Source organism: Netta rufina (assembly GCF_964035555.1).
Source record: "Netta rufina genome assembly, chromosome: 2".
NCBI lineage: Eukaryota > Metazoa > Chordata > Aves > Anseriformes > Anatidae > Netta > Netta rufina.
In genome coordinates, this window is record NC_140124.1 from 61,958,560 (window position 1) to 61,982,087 (window position 23,528).

Here is a 23,528-nt window from a genome sequence, read left to right on the forward strand (position 1 = left end):
TAAAAGTATACAAACTGGACAGGCTTAGAAGGAAACATACAAGGGAAAATGGGATTTCAAGCTACTTTGACTTTAAACAGCATTCATGTATTAGCATGTGAATGTAGTTACTCTTGGGTCTATAAAAAAATTTTACACTGCATTGACTTATACTGTGCATTGACTTTTGGGACTCTAAAAGCTGGTTAGTGAGCCTACCAGGGGTGGCACCCCGCTAGACCTTCTCTTCACAAACAGAGAAGGACTGGACTGGTTGGTAGAGTCCCTTGGGAGGCGGTTCTGAAGGGCAGAGGAGTCCAGGAAGGCTGGGCGCTCTTCAAGAGGGAAATCTTAATGGCGCAGGAACGGTCTGTCCCCACATGCCCAAAGACAAGCTGGTGGGGAAGAAGACCAGCCTGGCTCAACGGAGAATTGTGGCTTGAGCTTAGGAGAAAAAAGAGGGTTTATAATCTTTGGAAAAGTGGACAGGCCACTAGGGAGGACTATAAGGATGTTGCGAGGCTGTGCAGGGACAAAATTAGAAAGGCCAAAGCTCATCTGGAGCTCAATCTGTCTACTGCCGTTAAAGATAACAAAAAATGTTTCTATAAATACATCAACACAAAAAGGAGGACTAAGGAGAATCTCCATCCTTTACTGGATGCGGGGGGAAACTTAGTTACAAGAGATGAGGATAAGGTGGAGGTGCTTAATGCCTTCTTAGCCTCAGTCTTTAGCGGCAATACCGGTTGTTCTCTGGATACCCAGTACCCTGAGCTGGTGGAAGGGGATAGGGAGCAGGATGTGGCCCTCACTATCCACGAAGAACTGGTTGGTGACCTGGTACAGCACTTGGATGTGCACAAGTTGATGGGGCCGGATGGGATCCACCCAAGGGTACTGAGAGAACTGGCAGAGGAGCTGGCCAAGCCGCTTACCATCATTTATCAGCAGTCCTGGCTATCGGGGGAGGTCCCAGTTGACTGGCGGCTAGCAAATGTGATGCCCATCTACAAGAAGGGCCAGAGGGCAGACCCAGGAAACTACAGGCCTGTCAGTTTGACCTCAGTGCCAGGGAAGCTCATGGAGCAGATCCTCCCGAGAGTCATCACGCAGCACTTGCAGGGCAAGCAGGCCATCAGGCCCAGTCAGCATGGGTTTATGAAAGGCAGGTCCTGCTTGACGAACCTGATCTCCTTCTATGACAAAGTGACGCACTGGATGGACGAGGGAAAGGCTGTGGATGTGGTCTACCTTGACTTCAGCAAGGCTTTTGACACCGTCTCCCACAGCATTCTCCTCAAAAAACTGGCTGCTCTTGGCTTGGACTGGCGCACGCTTCGTTGGGTTAGAAACTGGCTGGATAGCCGGGCCCAAAGAGTCATGGTAAATGGAGTCAAGTCCAGTTGGAGGCCAGTCACTAGTGGCGTCCTCCAGGGCTCGGTGCTGGGGCCGGTCCTCTTTAACATCTTCATCAATGATCTGGACGAGGGCATTGAGTGCACCCTCAGTAAGTTTGCAGATGACACCAAGCTGTCACCCTCTGCTTGAGGGTAGGAAGGCTCTGTAGGAGGATCTGGATAGGCTGCACCGATGGGCTGAGGCCAACTGCATGAAGTTCAACAAGGCCAAGTGCCGGGTCCTCCACCTGGGATGCGATAACCCCAAGCAGAGCTACAGGCTGGGAGATGAGTGGTTGGAGAGCTGCCAGGCAGAGAAGGACCTGGGAGTGATGGTTGATAGTCGGCTGAATATGAGCCAGCAGTGTGCTCAGGTGGACAAGAAGGCCAACAGCATCCTGGCTTGCATAAGAAACAGTGTGACCAGCAGGGCTAGGGAGGTGATCGTCCCCTCTGTACTTGGCTCTGGTGAGGCCGCACCTTGAGTACTGTGTTCAGTTTTGGGCCCCTCGCTACAAGAAGGACATCGAGGTGCTTGAGCGGGTCCAGAGAAGGGCGACGAAGCTGGTGCGGGGCCTGGAGAACAAGTCCTACGAGGAGCGGCTGAGGGAGCTGGGCTTGTTCAGCCTGGAGAAAAGGAGGCTCAGGGGCAACCTTATTGCTCTCTACAGGTACCTTAAAGGAGGCTGTAGCGAGGTGGGGGTTGGTCTGTTCTCCCACGTGCCTGGTGACAGGATGAGGGGGAATGGGCTTAAGTTGTACCAGGGGAGTTTTAGGTTAGATGTTAGGAAGAACTTCTTTACTGAAAGGGTTGTTAGACATTGGAACAGGCTGCCCAGGGAAGTGGTGGAGTCACCATCCCTGAAAGTCTTTAAAAGACGTTTAGATGTAGAGCTTAGGGATATGGTTTAGTGGGGATTGTTAGTGTTAGGTAGGACTCGATGATCTTGAGGTCTCTTCCAACCTAGAAATTCTGTGATTCTGTAAATTGCCCACGTACTTGAGTGTGAAATGAAGTCTGAAAATGGACCATGGCAAAATAAAATGCTTCTGGAGCTCATGTGCTTATCTCAGGCATACAGGACTATTTGATAACACTGCAGCTTCTGATTTGCATTAAAAACAATAAGTGGGTTGGCTATTACCCTCACATAGTTCACAGTGCAAAACAGATGTGTAAATGGGTGACCAGCCACCTCCCCACTTCATGATTTTCAGTCTTTGGAGTGTGTTAGCAATGTATTTCTATTTTCCTTAAATTTCAGACTCTATTTGAATGGAAAGAGAAGGGAGAAGAGCACTTTCGGAGCCTGGGGGTCAAAGGACTGAGTCTGGTAATGAGGTCCATCAGACTCATGGTCTCCAGTGTCCCTGGAGCAGAGACTCAGCCTTGCTGCCCTTCCCAGCAATTCATGTTCTTGCTACTGTATTTCTAAACCAAGGGGTTCAAAGCAGAGTTAGGAAAATACATGGTTTTAAAGCTGTTTCTGAAGATATATAGCTCAGTGAAGGACCAGATGGAGGAGGGTTAGGGGGTACGATCTCATAAATTGTCCCTGGTGAGACTATGGATGTATGCAGCATTATTTCACTGCTGAAAACAAATATAATGTATTGCTGCAGAGCCAGATTTTGGGCTAGGAAAGTTGGGTAGAGATCTTTGCCTGGAGCTCTCTGTGAATCTCCTTTCTTTCTAGTGAAACTGGACTGATTTATGATTGTGTCTGGAAACTAGCAGTGGCCCAACATGGATCCAGATCCAGAGGCAAATGTCCTTAAAATTGAGTGTTCCATTGTGTGTATGTGCGGATGTGCTTATGGGGGATGGAGAATGAGTTTAGTTTGTTACTAAATTGGAACAGATGTAGGGTCTGGTATTGAAGATTTTGGTTCTCCTTGTCTTGTGGAAACAATGCTATGCTATCATTTCAGCTGGTGAGTTAGAGCTGGTGTGTGACTTAGGTTTCAGCTTTTTTCTGAGGTTTATCCAAACTGAAACACAAAATATAATTTGAATGTTATGGTCTCAGAAAAAAAAAAACAAAATGGAAGTGAATGTTGGTAAGAAATGTTAATATTCCAAGGGACAGAAACCTTTCAAAGTCTCTAGTTCTTCAGTGCTGTTCTGAGTCGGTGAGGCTGTGAACAGGTTGAGATCATGTATCAAAAAGTAGATAACTGCTTATCCTATGTATGATAGAACTGAAAAGGATATAGTTTATTTTTGTAAGACTTACTCTTCCTATTCGCTATTTTGAAATTTGGCTAAGGAAAATCATATCTGAAACAAACATAAAAGCAGCATACAAGAGAAAAAATAACGAACTTATAGACTGAAAGGGAACATTTTATTCTCCCCAAGTAATTCATGCCATTTTATGGTTTATTTAAAATGAAGTAGTCAGTCCTGGCGGGATAGTGAGTAATTTGGCACAGGTGTTCAGTTACATCCATGGAGAAAAGAAACAGCTCTTTTTGGAGACAAGTCAGTATGTGAGTATGAGAGAACTTTTTCAGAGCTGGTCGTGTGGGATGAGACGTCAAAAGCAGCTGGTGCTGGCCAACCTTACCTGGCATTATAGACAAAAAGTTTTACCCTGGGACAGAGTTGTACCAACACAAAGTGTTTCTGGAAAATTTTAATCATGAAAGAACCTTCTTTTCTCAAGCCAGGCAGTGTCCTCTTATAACGAACTTCTTAGAAGAAGGGAAAAGTTGGTCTGAGGTTAACCACCACATGCCCAGCTGGGACCAACTCAGAGATGATCAATGTGGAAATGTTTACAATATACCCCCTTAGCTGAAGCTAGAGCTTTTTGCTTAATATCCAAATATCATTAACAATGTCTTAAAAATTCAGTTAGCCATCTGCAAGTCCAAGCTACAATTTTTATTTAACAGTGGCATCAAAAAGCCTTCCTCACATGTTAACATCTTAGGGTGTTAGTGTCAAACATGGTAAGAATCTCATTGATACCCTCAAAAAAGTTTTCATTTTAAAGATGTATATCCCTTTATTTTTAAAGAATTTTGGAATGGTTTCTCCCATATAGAACAATTATACATTGTTCTGTCAGTAGAAAACTTCATTGGATAATAAAGTAGTCTTCTTTGCTGCTATAACTTACCCATCAAACTACTTCTTCCACTAACATTTCCATTGGATTGAAAAGTGATCATATTAAGAAAAGAGAGGAAATGATAATGGGTTGTCTGTAATATTTCCTATCTGCAAGTATCATGTTCTCCAGCCTTTCTCCTTGTTCTTGAGGAATGTACAGTCAGATTGCACAAACCTAGCAGAATCAGGACAGAACTGCTTACATGGAGTACCCTGTGGAGCTGATAGTACACACGGCAAGAAATTGTTTTAGGACTTACTAGATGGCATGTTGCCTAGGAGGCAGTGCTCTAGTATAATCATCAGGATGCCTTATAAAAACAGATCTGAAGGAGTACAAAGGAAAGCTATTTGCAATGCACTGCAGTACATTTTATTGAGTGTACACAACCAGGAAAGGTATGTTCTGTACTTCTGAGCACATCTGTAGACACCCCTACAAGTATATACCCAAGGAAGTATTCTTTTCCTAATGTGAAATAAAGACCAAAAAGTAACAGCATGTGGGCATAAAACTTAATGTGACATTTTGCATAAAAAGTAAAAGGGGGTGATACTCTGTTTTCGTTTTCCTAACATTTAATTTTGACCACCTCAAGTCTTCCTGCACTTTAAGTTAACTACAGCCTTTTTGTCACATCCCGTCATGCAAATTGTACAACATTTCTGTGAGATGATAAACAGGTGTTAGTTTTCATTCTGGCGGCAATGGCATTTTGGTGCAGGATGAAATAATCCTACCATTAAATAAGAAGCTCACAGTGGTGTTGTGAAGCTTAATTTGTTTGGAAAATGCTTTGCAGTATTCAGATGAAAGGCACTCTGGATATTCAAAGTATTATTACTGCACAGCTGGTGGTCTACACACTGCAGATGTTTCTTCCATGCTGTTGCATGGTTACTTAAGTGGCTTCTCTGTGCAGATGTTCAAAAGTGAGTATGCACAACCTCCTCTGTCTGTGTTTTTTGACACGGATTTTATTGCTGCTTGACTTTTGATCTTAAAAAGAATATTCCTTCACTGGTGAGGCTGTTTTTTTTTTTTTTTTTTTTCCCTTTTTTTTCCCCCCAAAGCTAGTAGGTGCTATGTGAGCGTGTGACTATGTCCTTGTTGGTTCAGCCCTTGTTGCAAATGACAGCATCTGCAGATATTTACTGTGTGCCTTTCTCTTTAGCCTCCATTTCCTTCTGTGGCTTTTACTCATTCCCACAGTGTTTGACTCCAGGGATTCTGCCTCTTCTGTTAATATTCCATCACCATCACTCTCTTCATGCAGACATGATGATTCCCTTTGTACTCTTTGCCCAGATGGGATCAAGGACTTTGTTGCCTCCTGATTCTTTCTTTCCGTGGCTGCTGCTACTGTTGCATAAAGGGATCGCTAAGAACCACTGGGCTTGACATTCACAACAGGATAATCTCTGTAAGTAGATCTTAAGATATGAAGAAATTCTTAATGCATAAATAGTGCTATTCTTTACTTGTAAGTGGAGAGACGTATAGTCCGACAACAGTTGATATCCACATGGAGTGTGCTGAAGATGCACAAATCTCCATGGAGATGCTATATGATTTCATTAATCTATTTGGCGAGAAAGACAGTGTTAAAATTTATGATCATCTTGTTGTGTTATAATTTTAGCAAATGGCAAGATATTAAATGCAACACAAGGGTGACTGAGTAAACAAGACCTTGTTTAACCTGAAGTCCAATAGACAGCCTGTTGCATTACTGACCTAGGACTAAAACAGGATCAAATCTGTATATACACTCTGGAGAGTTTTTTCTGAATTATTTGAAAAATAGTTCTCTCTGGGCAACATGTTCAAGAACCACCATGTTGCATCTCAGAGGAATGAGCCCTGGCCACATATCTCTGGGAGAGACTCTGGGAAAGCAGAGGCTCAAAGTTTGCATCCAGACAAATAACTTCAGAGAGTAGCACTTTCTACAGAATTTACCATGAATCAAAGCAGTAGGTGCAGTCTTTACCCAGGAAGGGTAAGTCGGAAGATGAGACACCTGGTGAAGACAAGACTTGCTACATTGTAAGGCTAATTGTGTCTTAAAGATGGTCATTTTCCCTGATTTTTAAGTGTGTAACAATTTGCCAATGCTGATTAAATCTCCTAAATGGCATCTCTGGAGACCACAGCTACTTTTTATACACAGACTGATATGACATAGGTATAAATATATACATTTCTGTAGACTCCTATGATCCTACCAAAGTGCCTCGTCCTTTTTATGGTTTCATTTTGGTAGGTACAGCTTTCATTCTGTCTCTCTAATGTCTCTGAACTGTAAGAGTTGCTATTGATATGTGTAATAGCATCTTCCACATCTTTGCATGCTCCCAGGGGACAGACTTACGGTACTGCCCCATCTTTTTTGTTTTCTCCTGGACTACTGGTATTGCTGTTATTCCTCTTCTTTCAATGCAGCTATTCCTAATAGTCATATGGCCTGCATTACTGAAATGGGAGATGGAAGAAGGAAAGGAAGGAAGGTGGGAGGGAAGGATGAGTTTCTAGTGTCTTCTCATTGCTCAGTTCATCTCCCCTGATTCATAACCAGTGCCTCCTCCCTTCCTCTGATATATTCCTTTGCTCATTCTGGTTAAGTATCTCAGCTGAAATCTAGTGATCATATGGGTAACATTTGGGTGCATATCATCTTGTTCATTACGATGTGATTCTGTTTGATTTACTCATTGCTTGGTAATAAAAGTTTCTTCTACACATGATAAAAATTGCGTTAAATTACTGGCACCAGAATAGTGGCTGAAAATCAATCAGGCAGGAGGGTTTTTTACTCCTGCCACTTTGGCTTGAGATTGAAATGTTTCATACAGTAGCTCTGCTAGGAATAAGCTGGGCTTCCTTACTAACGTAATAAAATGCAGACCATCCTGAGGGGATGAGGGAGTTGCATTCCAAAACTTGTACTGCAAGCGACCAAAGCTTAATGGAAAACTTTGAAAAGATTCTATTAAAAACCAATTTTCCTTCTATATATCATACACTCTATTTTATGCTTTCCCTGCTCCCTCCTTTTTTCCTTACTGGCACAAAAACAGGATCTTTGTTTTGACAGAGCTAATCCGCTCATGCTTTCATACGGGCCCTCAGGCTCCCCACCTGTGGAAAGATCCATGGGAGCAGAAAATCTACCAAGTGGGTGCCACATGCTCACCTCAAAGGGAAGAAATCTGTGGCCTCCCAGAAGTATGGACTCTAAACCTTGCGGTTCCCAAGGACCCATGGAGAACATAACTATGAAGCCTGTGTAACCTCCAGCAACAGCTTTTTCTTCCTTATTACCTTCTCGGATTTCCCTCTGCTGTCAGCTGAGCTTCTTTAGGAGAGATGCTGCACTGGCTGCTTTGCCAAGCTGAGCTGCTTCCCTGTTTCTGACGGTGGAAAGTCAGAAACAGGGAAGTAGCCTGTTTCTGACAGGAGTTGCCTGTGCTGACAATTTCTACCCACAAACCTCACTGGTGAGAAAGGTTGAGAGTAGCTTGCAACCACTGCCAAGTTTGACAGCAAGCTTCATAACAAACTGGTACTGCTCTGAGATCTTTCTGCTGTTTCTATGGGGAGGCCAGGGAAGATTTTATGGAGTGAAAAGTGATGGAGAGAGAATGAATTGCTTTATGGCTCCATCAGGCAACATCCTCACAGTGGCTAACACCAGGCACAAATCTGCTTGGTAGAGACTCCACTTAGCCAACAAAAAGAAGCAAAGTCAAATTCAGATGCTTAGGACTTTTTATACAAGACAAACCCCAGAAGTAATCTTAGCATGTTACCTTCACCACTGGGCATCACCAAGAGAGTAGCAGAAAAATAACTCAGAAGTGTGGACCTAATGAGGTTGTGATCGTTTTGTGATAGGGAGGATTTGCTCATGGTCATGGCCAACATTTCACTTTAAAGACTGATGATTCGCATCAGAGCTCTCTTTGTATTTAGCCGAGTAAAGTACTGTGCCTGAGCCAACACACTGAAAGGTAAGTTTGTCATGAAGGAGAACAAACCTTGGCTCTGTGTCCTTGCATCATCTCATTCCACCTCACCCAGAATTAGGTCATTCTGACTTTATAATATCCTTGTGGGTTCCTGTGGCTCCTGGGCAAGGCCAATATGTTGTGGAGTCACTATGTCTAGTACAGGAAACTTTAATTCATAGCATTTTAATTCAGGAAGATTGAATTTAATGTATAACCATGCCCTGAAAGCGTCTGGATCCTTCAAAGCCTTGAAGTACAGCAAGAAAAGCTGATGATGGTTCTGATTCTTGGCTTCTGTGTTGTCAGTAGGAAAATTACCATTGATTTCACCGGAGCCAGCATTTCAAGCACAGTATTTTCAGGCTCTGTATGGTGTTTTACAGTTGAGATCTTGCGCTAAGGTTAAAGAACTGCTGTAGCACACAGAGCATCGCTTATCTAAAGCTTTCTTTATGTGAAGTGCAGACTAAGCCAAAACTGACCATAGATCAGAGATTAGAAGCCAGCTCCCTTACTCCTGGCTGAGTGCTGGGCCACTGTCAAGCTGTTACGCTCACTCTCTGCTCTGTTGAAACTGGAACAAAACCATGACAGCACTGCCACTCTTTCAAGACAGCCTGGCTCTGTGGGTGAGAGGCCCTCATGGTCGAGATGCCGGTTGAGCTTATCCCTGCCAATGACCATGCAGCCTTGGAAACATGTGGAGTAAAAGCAGATGTGTCTGAAGAAATGTAAAAGGAGGTACTAAGTCTCCAGCATTGCCAGGATGCATTGACAGGGTCAGGGCAACCAAGCCAGGACCACAGCTTTAGATTCAGGTATATGAACTCTGCCTAAATCATACTTTAATGTGCCTACATCTTCCTATGGGTCTGGGCCAAGACCACACAGGAAGTCATAAAACTGGGAAGAGAGTGTTTTTTGAATGTTTCAATTCAGGTAAGTTGGCCCTTGTGCCACTTTTTGCAAGTCCTCTTTCTAGCCCATTATCTTTGATGATGAGCAAAGAGTGAAACTTCTGAGATTAAATGAAATGAGTGTGCGTGACATGGTGGTAGTGTGACATGCTCATGGTAAATCTAACTTTGCTGAAATAGGATTTTGGCTTCTGCTTTGTAAAGGAAGCAAGATGAGGAGGGAGGCTGTTTTCTAAGTAACGATCTCCTGTCTACTCTTTCCCTTACTCTCTCTCATATTCCATCTGGAGCCAGCAACTTTTTAAATGCTCTGCAGCCACCTAGAGGAAAAATATGCTTGATCAAAGTTAATTTCATACGGGTGAAGCCACAGAGTGGGCTCTGCAGAGTTTAAGAATGAGAGTTTCAAAACTAGCCAGCCTGTTTGTTATTATATCACAAGGCCTCCTTGGATATATATACAGGGAATCATCATCAAAAGCTGAAGATAACTTCAGTTTACATTTACACTTTGGAAATATTTCCTGTGTCGTGTTCTCATTGTGCTCGTTATTGGATATGGCATATTTTTATGATAGATAGCGTAGCAGAACCGCAATATATTTAGTTGTTAGAGAGTAGGAGATGCCTTGCTTTTTATTTTAGAAGATTTAAATCTTGTGGTATTTTATATGGCTATTTCATGACTATGGCAATATGTAGATGGTTTGTGTTTCTCTAAGGTAATGACTTTAAAATCTTTCAATAATTTTTGAGGTTCTATCTAGGATGTTTATAAACTCCTGACAACTCTGGCTTTTCTTGGATGAGGACTGTCACACAGAATACACTAATGGGCTCTCTGTCTACTACAGTGAAAGTTTTTGCAGTCATATTAGATTAATTTGCCATGTTCATTTGCACTGTAAATATAAAAAACAAAATTAAACTGCTGATTGAAAGAACCACTTGAATGCTATGAATTTAAATATTAAAGCTTTTTTTTTTTTTTTTTTCCTGGGTTGCAATGACTGTTGTTTTCTCTCTGTAGGTAAGGTATGACAGTTCACTCTCTGCTTGAAGAACTAGAAACTAGGTGGAATCTTCTTTAAAAATAGAGTCTAGGCACAGAGAAAAAGATAAAATTTTATGTCAATTATATAATGCAAAAGGTGCAAAATAAGGTGCATTTTCTGTGGTAGCTATGCCAAAGGACACTGCAAATTCCCTCATGGATTAACTCAGTTGCAAGGCAAATTCACATTAGCAGTGTAAGTGCTAGGCTAGGCAGGTTTCTCACAGAGTGAGAAAAACAGAAGTGTAAATGTATTAGTATGGATATTCAGAAGGTCCACTAAGACATTGTCCCTATCTTTTCCTCTCATAAGAAAGACTTGATTACACATCTGAAATGCCAGTGGTCAGTTGAAGTAGCTTGAATACTGATGTGTTATTTCAGAACACGATAAATAATAAGGAATCTCATTGGTTTAAGAAATCCAAAATAGAAGATTGTGAAATTTGGGGATTTGTCTAGGTTGTGGGTTCTGAGGAGAGACGATGGGGTTCTGGGTGCAGAAAGTAGGTCAGTGTGGCCCAAACACTGCAGCAGTGTTTACAGCCACAGCCATAGGGAATCAGTGACGAGCAAATAGGCTGCAGTCCTTAGGTCACTGGGACTGTGAAAGATGGGATTTTTGTTAGAAAATCCCCTAGGAGGTGACTTTCTTTCTGAATATTAAGCACTCAGGGCACCAAGACTGGTTGCGAGACAGCTTTCAACAAATGCATGATCTGCTGTATTGGGTAGCATATTTTTTACTAGTTATGTGATGCACATTTGCAAGTGTATGACTGTGGATATAAACTGAAGAAATACGTGTCCTCAGAAACCAGGTTCCAGTTTTTGAACCTCCAGTGTCATGTTCCAGGTGATACTTCTAACTATGCATCTGTATCTTTTTGTTGGTCCAAACTTTTTTATTGCATTTTGCCTCTTAATAATTATTTTGGAAACTGTCTGTTCTACAGCAGTTATTATGGTCCTTGTTTTTTCCAACCAGATATATAAGCTATAGAGCATACAACATACAGGCAGCCAAATGTTTTTGTTTGTATGTTTGTTTGCTTTGCTTTTTTTTTTTTTTTTCAGTAATCCCACCAAAAAAAAAAAAAAAAGTGGAACAACTTGCATGCATACTGCTTGAGTAAGCAAGTAAAAGAAGGCAATTATTGACAGGCATGTTTCAGTGTGGTATTGGGCACATACTTGAAATGCTGTGTGTCTTCTTTGTTCCAGTAATTCTGGATGCAAAATGCTAATCCTGTGTGCACAGGGAAGTTGTTTTTAACAGTTTCACTTTGAGGTATGTGCTATGTGTGAACTCAGACTCAAACCAAAGTGGTTGAGTTCTCATACATACAACTATTTCTTTCGAATGTCATGACTTTAAAAGTTACACTTTGCATGCCCCAGCAAAACTGAAACAGAATAGCAGGGGAAAACCTTTTCCCACTTTCTGAAAGAGTGAGAGTACAAGGGGTCAGCTCTTCCAGGGCTCTGTGCGGATGGCATTTCTCTATTCTGCCAGAGATTTTTAGCAAAAATCCACTCCCAGTAAAGGTGGCAAGTCAGCTGCTCAACTGCATTGTAACCTTCAGCTCTAGGAAATATTCTGAGTCATACCAGATGCTTCTTGGAGCCCAGCATGGGACTTCATTGTCTTCCTCAGTCATGGCTCAGCTATTTCCCCATGGAGGGATTTTAGCCATCCTTTCCATTCTTAGGACCAGAAAGAACATTTAAACCCACAGATGCCTGTAAGGTCCAAGCACAAGATAGAAAAAGCCTATTTGAGACATTGGGGGAAATACGAAGAAAGAAGTAGGGAAGGTTGCTTTTCTGTTTTGCTCTTTATTTGGTTCTTCCCCCTTCTCTCCTTTTAAATGGCTTTACCACTGCTACTACATAGTCAGGGAAGATTATAAATATGATGTCAGAGTAGTGCTGTCTTGAGAACTTTAATTTGATACAGTTTTAGAAAATGTTCCAGAATGTTTTCATTGTTCATTTTACCATATTCTTGTGGGTAATGTTGGTTAAGGCAATAAAATGCAAATCTGGCACAGTATACTCTTTTTTTTATAAAGGTTAAAAATACACATAGAACACTCTTTTTGGCATTTTCCAAAGGCTTTTGGATAATACTTTTAGCAGCATGTGGTACAGGCTTATGGTGATATTGTGCAGCACAGTATGCTTTTTCAGAAGTCTGCATGTACCTTCACTTATTCAGTGTCACTGGAAAATATCATTTTTGCTTACACTTTTTGAAGAAAGCATGGGTTCTGACTACTTTTATAGGAGCTGGATATGCAAAGAAATCAAATTTGAATTACTGTCTGTCTGTGCTATGTTGGAAATTACCAACAATAATTATCACTTTCATTTAAAACATCCTTTTCCCAAGTTGACTGAACTCCTCTAAATATCTTTTGGAAGGGTGCCTTGGCATGGCAGGGATGGATGTGAATATCTTGTGTAATTCTGTTTAATTGACTCTGAGTGCCAAGTCTATCTCTGGAGCAGGAACAATGGTAGGCAGTTAAATTAGGACTCTTCGGTGTGAGTGTAAAGTGACTGCTGTGCCCAAGAAACCTTAAACCGCATATAGCTCTATCCCTTTTGTGGAGATGTGTGTTTTACCATTTTATTTTTTTTTCTGCTGGCCTCCTCATGGCAATACCATCCATGGTTGACTCGAATTTGCACAAAAATCAGGAACTGGGATGAAATTCGAACACATGATTCAAATGTTGCAAACTCCTCCTCAGAAACCAACCGAAAATAACTGTGATACTCTCAAGCATTCTCAAGCCAATAATCTATTTATAGGAATTAGATTTCCCTATGGAAAGTATATACCTGCGGTAGATTTGCTCTGCACTGCTCACAGAAGATGTGCTGTGAGTTCTTTCTCTGCTCCCAGGTTTTTAGAGTTTTTTGATCCAGATCTTACCAGAAACAATGTGATGGAGTGTTGTTAACATTGTTATGGATGCCTTTAATAGATCCTCAATTTAAGGAAATGTTACCGTTGTTCTAATGTGTAGGAAATGCATGGAGGGTGCAGGTATACTTATCTGGTCTTGGAAGAAATGCTTTATGAAAATGACTGCCTTTGCTGCATGAAACAGTCTGTCCCCCAGGCAAATACTTTGAATGAATGCTCAATTGATGTAAAGACTTTTGTATTTCTGCAGCCTCCAAAATTACCTCCCTCATGAGTTATTTGCTGCTTCTGTATTAAAATTAGTAAATTCTGGAGAAAGCGAGAATGATCTCAAGGCTCTGATCTCAAGCCTCTCGGCCATAAAAAGACTCCAGCTGTAAATAACAAGCTTCAATACTTCAGTAAGATTAGACATGCACATACAGACAAAATACAGTTTACAACAGGAACAGCATGAGCCTTTGCATTATATATTGGAGCATGGCTCATCTTCTCATTTTCTTACCTTGTAAAATAAGTTCTCTGGTGGGGGCCATAAATAATGGCAACTCCTTGAAACTTTATAGGTAAAACAGCCCATAAGAACTTTATTCTAATAATAGAGCTACTGACGGAAGCCATTGGTTTTTATTTTTCCTATGAAAGAGGAAAATGGAGGTCTAATTTTGGATCAGGAAAAATGAATCCTGAGTTTTGCTGCTCAATTGTGAGTACTTCAGTGTGGTTATAGGAACCCAGCCTCACTGTTGTGTAGATTTTGGCTATTTTCATAACCGGTGCTAAAATAGGCCAACATTGTACCAAAACTCCGATGTGGCATACTGGTAAGTTCTCATGATGAGTCTGTCTCACAAGTTGGTGGGACTGGAGATTAATGCTTCTCCCTAGGCCAATGACCCTTCAGTCAATGGAGTTTGTAAGCATACAGCTTATGCCCAGTATGGAGGACAAGCCCTTACATGGACTGATGTCTGAATTTTCACGTATGTAAAATGGGGATGGTGATGCACCAACTCCAAGAGCTTCTATAAAGTCTTCTGAGACCTAGTGGTGTAATGGTGAAGGGGAGGATGTTAGTGTTTTCTGTCTGCAGAAAGCCACTTCCTGGAAGTACCAAAAGGTCTGAAAAGTGCCCCCATTCCTGTTGAGAAATTAGGTTTCATATGTATATAATGCAAAAAGGCACAGTCCTTCCTGATATGACTGTTTGGATTTGTGTGCACTGCAAAGTGAAAGGAGGGACTGATGATGTTTAGGAAGTGACACTGAACATCTGCAATTTCAGTTCCACGTGGCACAGACTGAAGCTGTGGGATTCACTGCTGATCTTTCCTCCTTTTTTCACAGAACATGTAGCACAGGACTCAATTCTTTGCCCTTTGTGAGACTTGGAGACTTTCCATGGTTTAATGTGAAAAAGGGCTGTTGCTGAAGGAGCATACTCATCCAGTTCACTTTGAAGTTGTGGAAGCAGTGTGCGTATGTGTGTCTCCTTCAAGGGTGTGTCCCCCAGCTGCCGGATGCCTTCACTTTCATGGATTTCCCTCTGCAACAGTTTGTGATTATACACAACCAATTAGCACCATCTCTAACACATACCCTGCAGGCAGCACAGGCAGCATCAAAAGGAATCACAGCGAGGCACTTAGTGCCAGTGGAGGATTGAGAGGTTCGGCTGTGCTCGGGTACTTATTTGGAGCTGGGGTTCACAACTGGTGCTAAATTAGGCCAACATTGGAGCTTGGACTCCAAATAAAGTGTTTTTGAGAAGGGGGGCTCACAGGAAGAACAGTACTTCTTCCCTAGCTGAATAGGAACAGGTTCAAAGCCTCTTATTCATTGTGTTCTTAAGTGTCCACATGTCTCTCTGCACTGTACATCTTTCTCTGGGAGAACAGCATATGAGCTGCATTATTTATCTCAAATACTATGCAGAGAAAATGGCTGAATAGCAAAAGTCTGCTTTGTTCCACATGTAGGTATGTATATGTACATATTACACTGGTCATTGGTAAGGTGTCTTTTTAAAAGAGCATGTCAGCAAGAGAGTAGGGATCTGGGAAGCTGTGACTGAGTTTAAAGGATGAGTAATAGAGAGAAACAACATTTCTCACTGTCCCCTTGGACCTTCCTCGGATGGACTCTGGGGTTATTTCACTGTTAGACAAGTGTGTGTGATTTGAGTAAGAGGACTTAAAAATTATGTATATGCATAAATAATTATGTCAGTTTGCCTAAGATCAAAATTCCTGTCTTTTTTAAGCATCATGCTGTCCTGTTCCGAAAATATGATTCTGGGAGCCATTTCCTTACATTTGGTGGTGATAAGATTTTCTCTACTATTTAAGATGAGGAAACAATAGGACACCAGCACAGACAAATATTTTTTTAGAAATCTAAATATGTCCTTAAAATAAATTTATTTTGGACCACAACATCATTGCATTTTGATATGATTCCACTATGGGCAGAATTAAGGCTGATTCAAGTATTCTGGATGTATTTCCATAGTAGGTAAAACAGCTTAATTTTATCAGTGACTTCCACTGTGGTCTTCCTGTGGGATTCTTTCTATATGACTCTAATGGTTTGATGCTTAAGTTTCTGGAATGTATTCTCACTTTTAGTTCACTTAAAGCAAATGTTTTGTTCTTGGAAAAATCACAATACCCCAGAAGGCCTAAAGTCTCCTTCAGTGGGCAGTATGGTAACTTCACAGTATGGCTTCATTGTTGACGTAACTCCAACAATTTTGTAAACGAGTATTTTTATGTTGTTTGACCGGTCAGTTTAGAGTACAGATAAGCCCAAAGCCTCTGCATACATGCAGTTAGAGTTGCAGAATCTAAAAAAGAAGCTTGAATTGTGTCAGTCACTGGGGAAGGTGAAAAAAAGCCATAGGTATACTGAAGATTTTTGAAAGGGGAATTGGTGAGGACTGCACAAAAGAATAGGATTGTAAATTTATATAATGAAGCATCCCCTAATGACTCTCTAATATAACTGTAACAATAACTCTGAGAAATATAATTAAATACAAAAAGGATTCATAGTTGGAAAAAGAATTACAGAACCAGTGCCAAAGTTTGCCCATGGGACAGTGCCAACACTCCCTCAGTAGCCACTCCGTAGCAAAAGGGGGGTCCTTTCCCAGAACTGCCCTTTGACTGTCATGGTGACTTGGCACAGTTTCCCGCAGGGTGCACTGAAGGGAAGCAATGACTCTGTTGGCTATCAAACAGACCACATACTTGCTCCCTGCTAATTTGAGAAGTGATATAAAAAGACCCCTTCCTTCCTACCCAACTACCAATCCATCTAACTACAAATAATATTAATATTACTATTAATGCCTTAAACTTGCCACTAAGAAATTTCACAAGGAATAAAAAGGTTTTATTTCGATTGACTGGGCTTGGCAGTTGTGCATATAGTTTCCTTTACTATCTTCTTTCATAATTATTTAAGCTTAAAAATAATTAGAAATTGTAATTCATTAATAGAACATCTGCAGTTTGATGACTGGTCCTCAGCCAAGCCTAGGGAGTGAGCCAGCAGCTGTCACCAGGATAAAACACTTCAGGAAAATAAAAATTACACAAGCAATTAGGTGTGTAATGAATCAGAGTATTGTTTGTTTTGAATGTGGCATGCTACCTTCCTTAGTGAACACACATGCTGAACACCGTAGCAAATAATGCTGATCCCAGCCAAACTGCACATTTCATTCTGGAGCCTGCCTGGATGCCTACAGCCATTCCAATGCCAAGGGCTAATGGTGTAGCATCATCTAGCACATGCGTATAGCAGCTAAACTCAAACAGTGTGCTTGCCCTGCTGCCATCCTGCAGGCTGGGAACACTGCCCTCGCCTCCCTAATCCACAAAACCATGCCCGGGCTTGGTCATGAAGAGTACCATAAATGTGGTATTAATTAGAAAGACTGAGTGATTGATGGAGAGCCTTGAGATTTCCTGACCTGATGCAAGCACCTGAGTTAGCTGTCACTGCAGACGGTGGCATCCCCCTCTGAGTAATGCTAAGAAGTGCAGTTATGCTTCAAAAGCAGAAGTACCTCAGGCTTAGGGTTTTATAATTTCTAAGGCAGGAAGTCAGTGAACACATAACCAACCTGGCACTGGCAAGCATCCCTAAGCACCTTTGGCATTGAAAGTAAATCTTAGTGGGGAGCAGTAAAACACTACTAGCTAGCACAGAAATGATGAGATGATGGAATGGTATTTTGATTACTGACTTTATCTGTGGAGATAGTTACAGACCTTCTTTGTGATAATAATCTGCTGCAGTAGCAAACAAGCACCTATTTCCCTGTAAAAAGAGAAATACATATTCCAAATGGCATTGGGGATATGAAGTGGTTCCTGCTATGGGCAGAACAGAATGCTAGCAGGAGATCACAGGCACATTTAGGCCAAAGGAAACAGTGTGAACTTATTTAGTGTGTCATGTAAAAAGGTTACCCTTTGTGCTTACACAAGGTCTTTTATCAGCTAACAATGTCAAACAAGGCCAAAGATATAGTGCTGATATGTTCCTTACAGCCTATCAGCTGTTATACCCAAGCAGCAACATCTGTTACTGGAAAGGATGTAAAGGGACCCCACCACAGAACTAAAGTGAAGCTACACTGCCCCTGGAAACTAAAGTTATTTCAGATGAAAACCACTGGTCTGTAAATGTGAACATTTTATATATATTTGATCCAAAGCAATTCTGTTTATGCATATTATGTATATATTGATAAATGCAGGACAGGTAACCTTTTTACATTAGCACTTATGTTGCTTATTTGTCACATTGACTTTTTAGGTAATTTCACGATGAGGATTCACTGACAGTAAAAATAAATAAACACTGATGGAAATGTTAAGCAGAACTGTCAGGCACAACCATATAAAAGGTCACTGAATCAGCCAGTAACTCTGACAAGGGAAAATATTCCTCTTAAAGGTGTGTTGTTGGCAGAAGGCAGAAACAAGTTTGTCCATGTTTGATGGTCCATTAATCCTCTCACCTAGTTTTGAATAGATCTCCCAGTGACTCCAAAGCATCCTACAGGCATTAGGGCTCCAGATTAATTTGCTGAGATGCTTGTTCCTTTTCCAGACACTAGCTATGGGGAAGGTTTCTGGAAAAGGAAGCCCATATCCATCTTTTTCCTAAAGACAGTTGAATTTTTGATCCACAGCAAGAGCAGTTAATATGGAGAGTTCATCTGTGACTTTAGTCCTTCTGGAGAACTTGTGCCTCTCACAAGTGTTGCCTTGATCTCTCAGGCACCCTAGAGGACCCTAGGGTGCAAGGTGCTCTTGCCCATTGACCCCCACAGTCCATGCATGGAACAGTCCCTGGAAAGCAGAAGAACGGAGGCCCTGACTGTGTCTTCCTCACACGGGCTGTGTGTCTTCCTCACACCTTGTCCCTCCCTCCACTTGGAGCAGCAGATACTTGGCAATTCTTAATTTGCATTTCTGTGTTTGCAGAAGCGTTTAAGCATTTTGCATATGCAGAAACTGTCAACTGCAAATCTGCTGTCTCTTGCCAGTTGTATTTTAGATCTGTGCCAAATGGGCACATATTTTGGATTAGCTAACTTGAAATATAGTGGTGACAAACGCAGTAGCAGTTTTTCTTAGGGCCATGTTAGTAGCTTTGCTCCCTGACATGTTTTGTGGTGATTCCATCTTATGCAATGGAAGATGGTGCTATTAACAAGTGCCTGGGGGGTTTCCTAGCATAAGAACTGCTCAGCTATGCTGCATCAGCCTGTCTCCATTTAGTTGTGCATTTAGCAGTGTTGCTGATGAGAAAACAGACATATAGCTGCTTTGGGGCCTTCAAAGTGGGGGGAAGCTGGAGGTGACCTGGAGAGAAGTTCTCATTCCTTGCATTGAAGGACATGTGCTCATTTCCTGCAGAAGTCACCCATTTAACACTGCTGCTTTGTTATTAATAGTATTATTACATTACAACTTTCCAGTAATGGGAAAGAAGCCTTTATCTTGTGTTGGTGCAAATCATTTTGGAGTTTGCTTCCTACCACTGTGGTCTTGGTCCTCTCTGCCTGGCATTTCTTGGTTCTTATTCTCACATCCCTGTTCCCATGTGGTTCTCTCCTTGTTGCTCTTAAGCCTTCTCTGCATTAGAACAGCACATCAAAAAAGAGACATGAAGTTACATTTGGCAGCAGAAAAGCAAATCTTTAAGTTTCTTGTTGCTTAGTTTTCTGTGACATCACACTCTGTGTGACTGGAGAATAAATGATTCCAAACCTTGGTGAGATAATTGCTAAATCTTTCCTTGCTTATTTGTTCCGGGGCTTTGTTCTGCAGGTCCTGTGTGACAGACATGTGCGAGTGTCCAGTTCATAAAAACTGCTATTGCGAGTCATTCCTGGCCTATGCTCGAGCCTGTCAGCGAGAAGGGTTGAAAGTCCAGTGGGTACCTGAGCAGCACTGTGCAGGTAAGAATTTTGGGATGGCATCTTTGTAACCCAGTGCTTAGGTTAATAGGCTCTTATCCTTTTACTGGTGGAGGACGATCAGAAATGACCTGGCTAGAACTGGAGTTACATCATCAGTGAAGTTATGTGCTGAGGTATGGAGAGGGACCTTACCAGGAACAATTCTGAATCATCAAATACTGCAGATGTTTATTTAGTTACAAAACTTGCCACTTCTAATGTTAGCTAGCATAATTTTATGTACTTTCTGGAAGAAGTGCATGCTTTTTTCTTTCAGAATATGTCCACATATGATTGCAGATAATGTTTAAACTCCTTTGACGTCCTGTTAAAGCACAGCTGTATTTCCTGAGACAAAATATATATATGATTGCAGAAGGTTCAACAAGGGAAGAAGAAAGAATGTCTTTAATGGTAATATCAAAATGCAGACATGCATTAAGTCTGGCACTTGGACCGAATTCTGCATGTGATTAGGACTGCATTAATTGCAAGTAATTGTGAGTAATTGCTTCCATGAGAAGCGGTGGCCTGTGGTCATAGTCACTTGAAGTAAAATGCAATATTACAGATTAATATTTCCCCTGATGATGGTCTCATTAATTTAGGACACTCTATAATGGCCTCGGTTTGCCTGGAAATGTATTCAGATTTATGTAAAGCCATTGACAGCAGTTGGAAAGAAACGAGACAAAGATACTCGGTGCTGGTCAAAGAGCTATTGCTCTGTGGTCTATTTTGGTGATTGTGTGTGGCTCAGGGTCTACTCTCTCAACTTCAATTTCCTTTTCTGTTGTAGGCACAATAGCAGGAATGGGTGAGTGACAGAGCAAATTACATTTGATTGACTGTTCCCAGAAGGCTTATTTTTTCTTATGAAGGAACAGAACAATCCAAACAGGGTGTCAGTAAGTGAAAGCACTGTTCAAGGATGTGGTCTCAGCACTAATAACATATACAATTTTAATCTATCGATCCAGTAGCAGATCCATGTGGAAACTGAAATAAGCAACCTGACTTTTTTTTTTTTTTTGACCAAAGCTCTGCAGACCAAGACCCCACTATGCAAGATGCCGTAAAATGAATAAAAACTCCAGTACTTGCCTTAAGGAGTTTATACAACTGTTGGCATATCACGAGTTCACTAATTGAGGCTTCTATTCACATTTTTTCTGTCATTTTACCAAGGGCAAGAACATTTTCTAAGGCAAAAAAAGTCCTTGAGTGAACATTATGAAGGAATTTAAACACACGTATTCCATTAAAGCTAATGAAAGAAGTTCTTAAATCCACCTGAGTTTTTTAACCTCAGTTCAGACTTCTAGAGGGGAAGGGGAAATCTTGTTAAGCAGAAAATATAGATAAACTCTATGTGGTCAAGTACCCTCAAAACACTTACTTTAGCATACAGTGTTAAATAAGTAGCACGATCTTCTATAGTGAGTTGTACGGTAAGCATTAAAGTGCATCCACTGCATCTGTAAAATGCGTCCATATGTTACCAGTGGCCTGCACCAAGATTTTATTCTTTAACTTACTTTTTTCTTCCCCAAACTCATAGTTACAATTATTGTGTCCTAATTATGGATAAAAGTTTCTGTGTATGAAACAATATATCTGTAATAAAACTCTAGCGTTCTGTGACTTTCATTTCCTGTTTGACATTTCATAGCTGGTGGGATACTTGGAAGAGCTGTGTTCTGATGGAAATGGAGTATACTTATTAGTATAGTCAGGTTTTAATTATTCTTTTGTGTGTTATAAAACCAGATCTTGTGTGGTTGCCAGCTCTTCTACCCTGACTGCTGTACACTTAACTCATTTTTATAATCTTTAGAAAGCTTGTGTTGTCTGGACAGCCAGCCAAACAGGATGTTCAGAAAGCTGAATTATATGTCCTGTTCCCTACATGCTCTTCCTCCCTCCTCAGTGCAGCAACATATCCTCCTCTAAGTCCTCTGTGAAATACTACAGCACAAGGCTTGCTGTCCTTTGAGGCTGTCTCAGTAAAGGGAGTATCATTTAACAGGAGGGGTGAAGAGAAGAAGCTAATGAGTATGGAAAAGGGCTAGGGATGATTGGTGAGATCTGAATGGGAACTGATAGGGTTTGGAAAGGAATTCAAGTTTGCATGAGGAGTGAGACTTGTTAGGACAGACATAGGAAAAATATGATGTATTAACAAAGCAAACAAACAAAAACAGGAGTGTCAGGGAGAAGGAATGAAGAAGTAAGAGAATATGATGGAGAGGGAATAGAAGGGATAGAAATGGAAGGAAGAGGTTTTGAAAAGGAGATATAAAATATATATATATACATTTAAAGCCCCAAAAAATCATAAGGAAGCAATTTTAAAAGTGTGATTAAGTAAACTGAGGATGGTGACAGGCCTTGGGCCATAGCAATTTAACGCTGAATTTCTAAGGGCACTGAGGGAAAGATGACTCTAGGATGGCTGATGTCAGTAACTCCCTGCCATGGACGTACCCACACAGAAAAAGCAGATAGGGAATATAATAGAGTGCAAAGTGCACATGGTAGCATTGATGTGCTGGCATGCTCCAACAACTTCATAAAAGCTGAACAATTTTCTCCTTTCATCCCTTTATGATCAGTCAGGCTAGACAACGATCAGTCAAACTAGAGGTTTGACTGATCATTGTCAATCAAAAGATGAGCCTGTATCTGATTTTCACTCTTCTCTGCTGGGTCCCCTCTTCTCTGCTGTGGAATTCTCTAGCCAACGTCACTCTTTTTACCTGCTACATCTCGGTTTTCTTTAATCTTTCTAATTCTCTGTGAATATGCATCAGAAGGGGGAAGGCTACTCTGACTTCTCAGTGGAAACTTATTAAAAACTGAAAGTTTGAAAGATCAACAGAACTGTATCATGATAAGAGCAGTGTTCAGGTTTATTGCCTTCTATTTCTCTGTGTTTAAAGGACATTTTGTGAATTTCAAGCTCCACGAGTGACATCTAATTTGAAAGTCCTTCAAAACACCTTGAAAGCCCAAACTATGCAACAAGAAGCTGCATGATGCACTTATGCACAAATACTAGCTCAGAAATTTCTGTGGAAGCAGATTTACCAGATATCATACTACAAGGGGAGTCTTCAGCAGTTCCATGTTAGGTACTTTGACTTTTATATTGGGGAGCAAAAATTCCTCCTAAAAAATTACAGCTATGTCTACAAAGACGGGTGCTGACAGATACAAGCCTTCTCTGTGAAAGTGCCAAACTGGCTGGAATAAGCCAGCTCTGGTCTGAAAACTGTATAGCCTTATTAGGCAGGGTTTATTAGCTCAGGCACAGTGCTGTATTTATGTGACTATATGGCTTCTGGACTGGAGCTGGCTATCGTCCTGCCAGCTCAGAAAGCGGTCTGAGGAAGCTCACATCTGTCATGCCAGACACATGTTCTAGAAGAAGAGTGGAAAAATCCTGTTGGGACTGGTAACATTGCAAAATGCAGTATTATTAGTAACTTTTGTGCTTTTTTTTTTTTTTTTTTTTTTTTTTTTTTTTTTTTTTTTGCTAGTGGACTGAGGAAGTTATTACTAACAGAACTTAGTTCTATAAGAGAGGAATTTGCCTCAAAAGATGGGTGCAAAGGCATC

At 41.1% G+C, this 23,528-nt stretch overlaps 1 protein-coding gene across 1 annotated transcript in view; it reads left to right on the plus strand.

Moving 5' to 3' along the window:
* BMPER (BMP binding endothelial regulator) overlaps positions 1–23,528 on the plus strand; it is a gene marked incomplete at both ends in the record, with an annotated part of 153,117 nt that overhangs the window by 126,895 nt on the left and 2,694 nt on the right. The window contains one exon of the mRNA XM_084281363.1: positions 19,777–19,907. Coding sequence (XP_084137489.1) covers positions 19,777–19,907 — 131 coding nt within the window. The remainder of the gene's footprint in view (positions 1–19,776; positions 19,908–23,528) is intronic.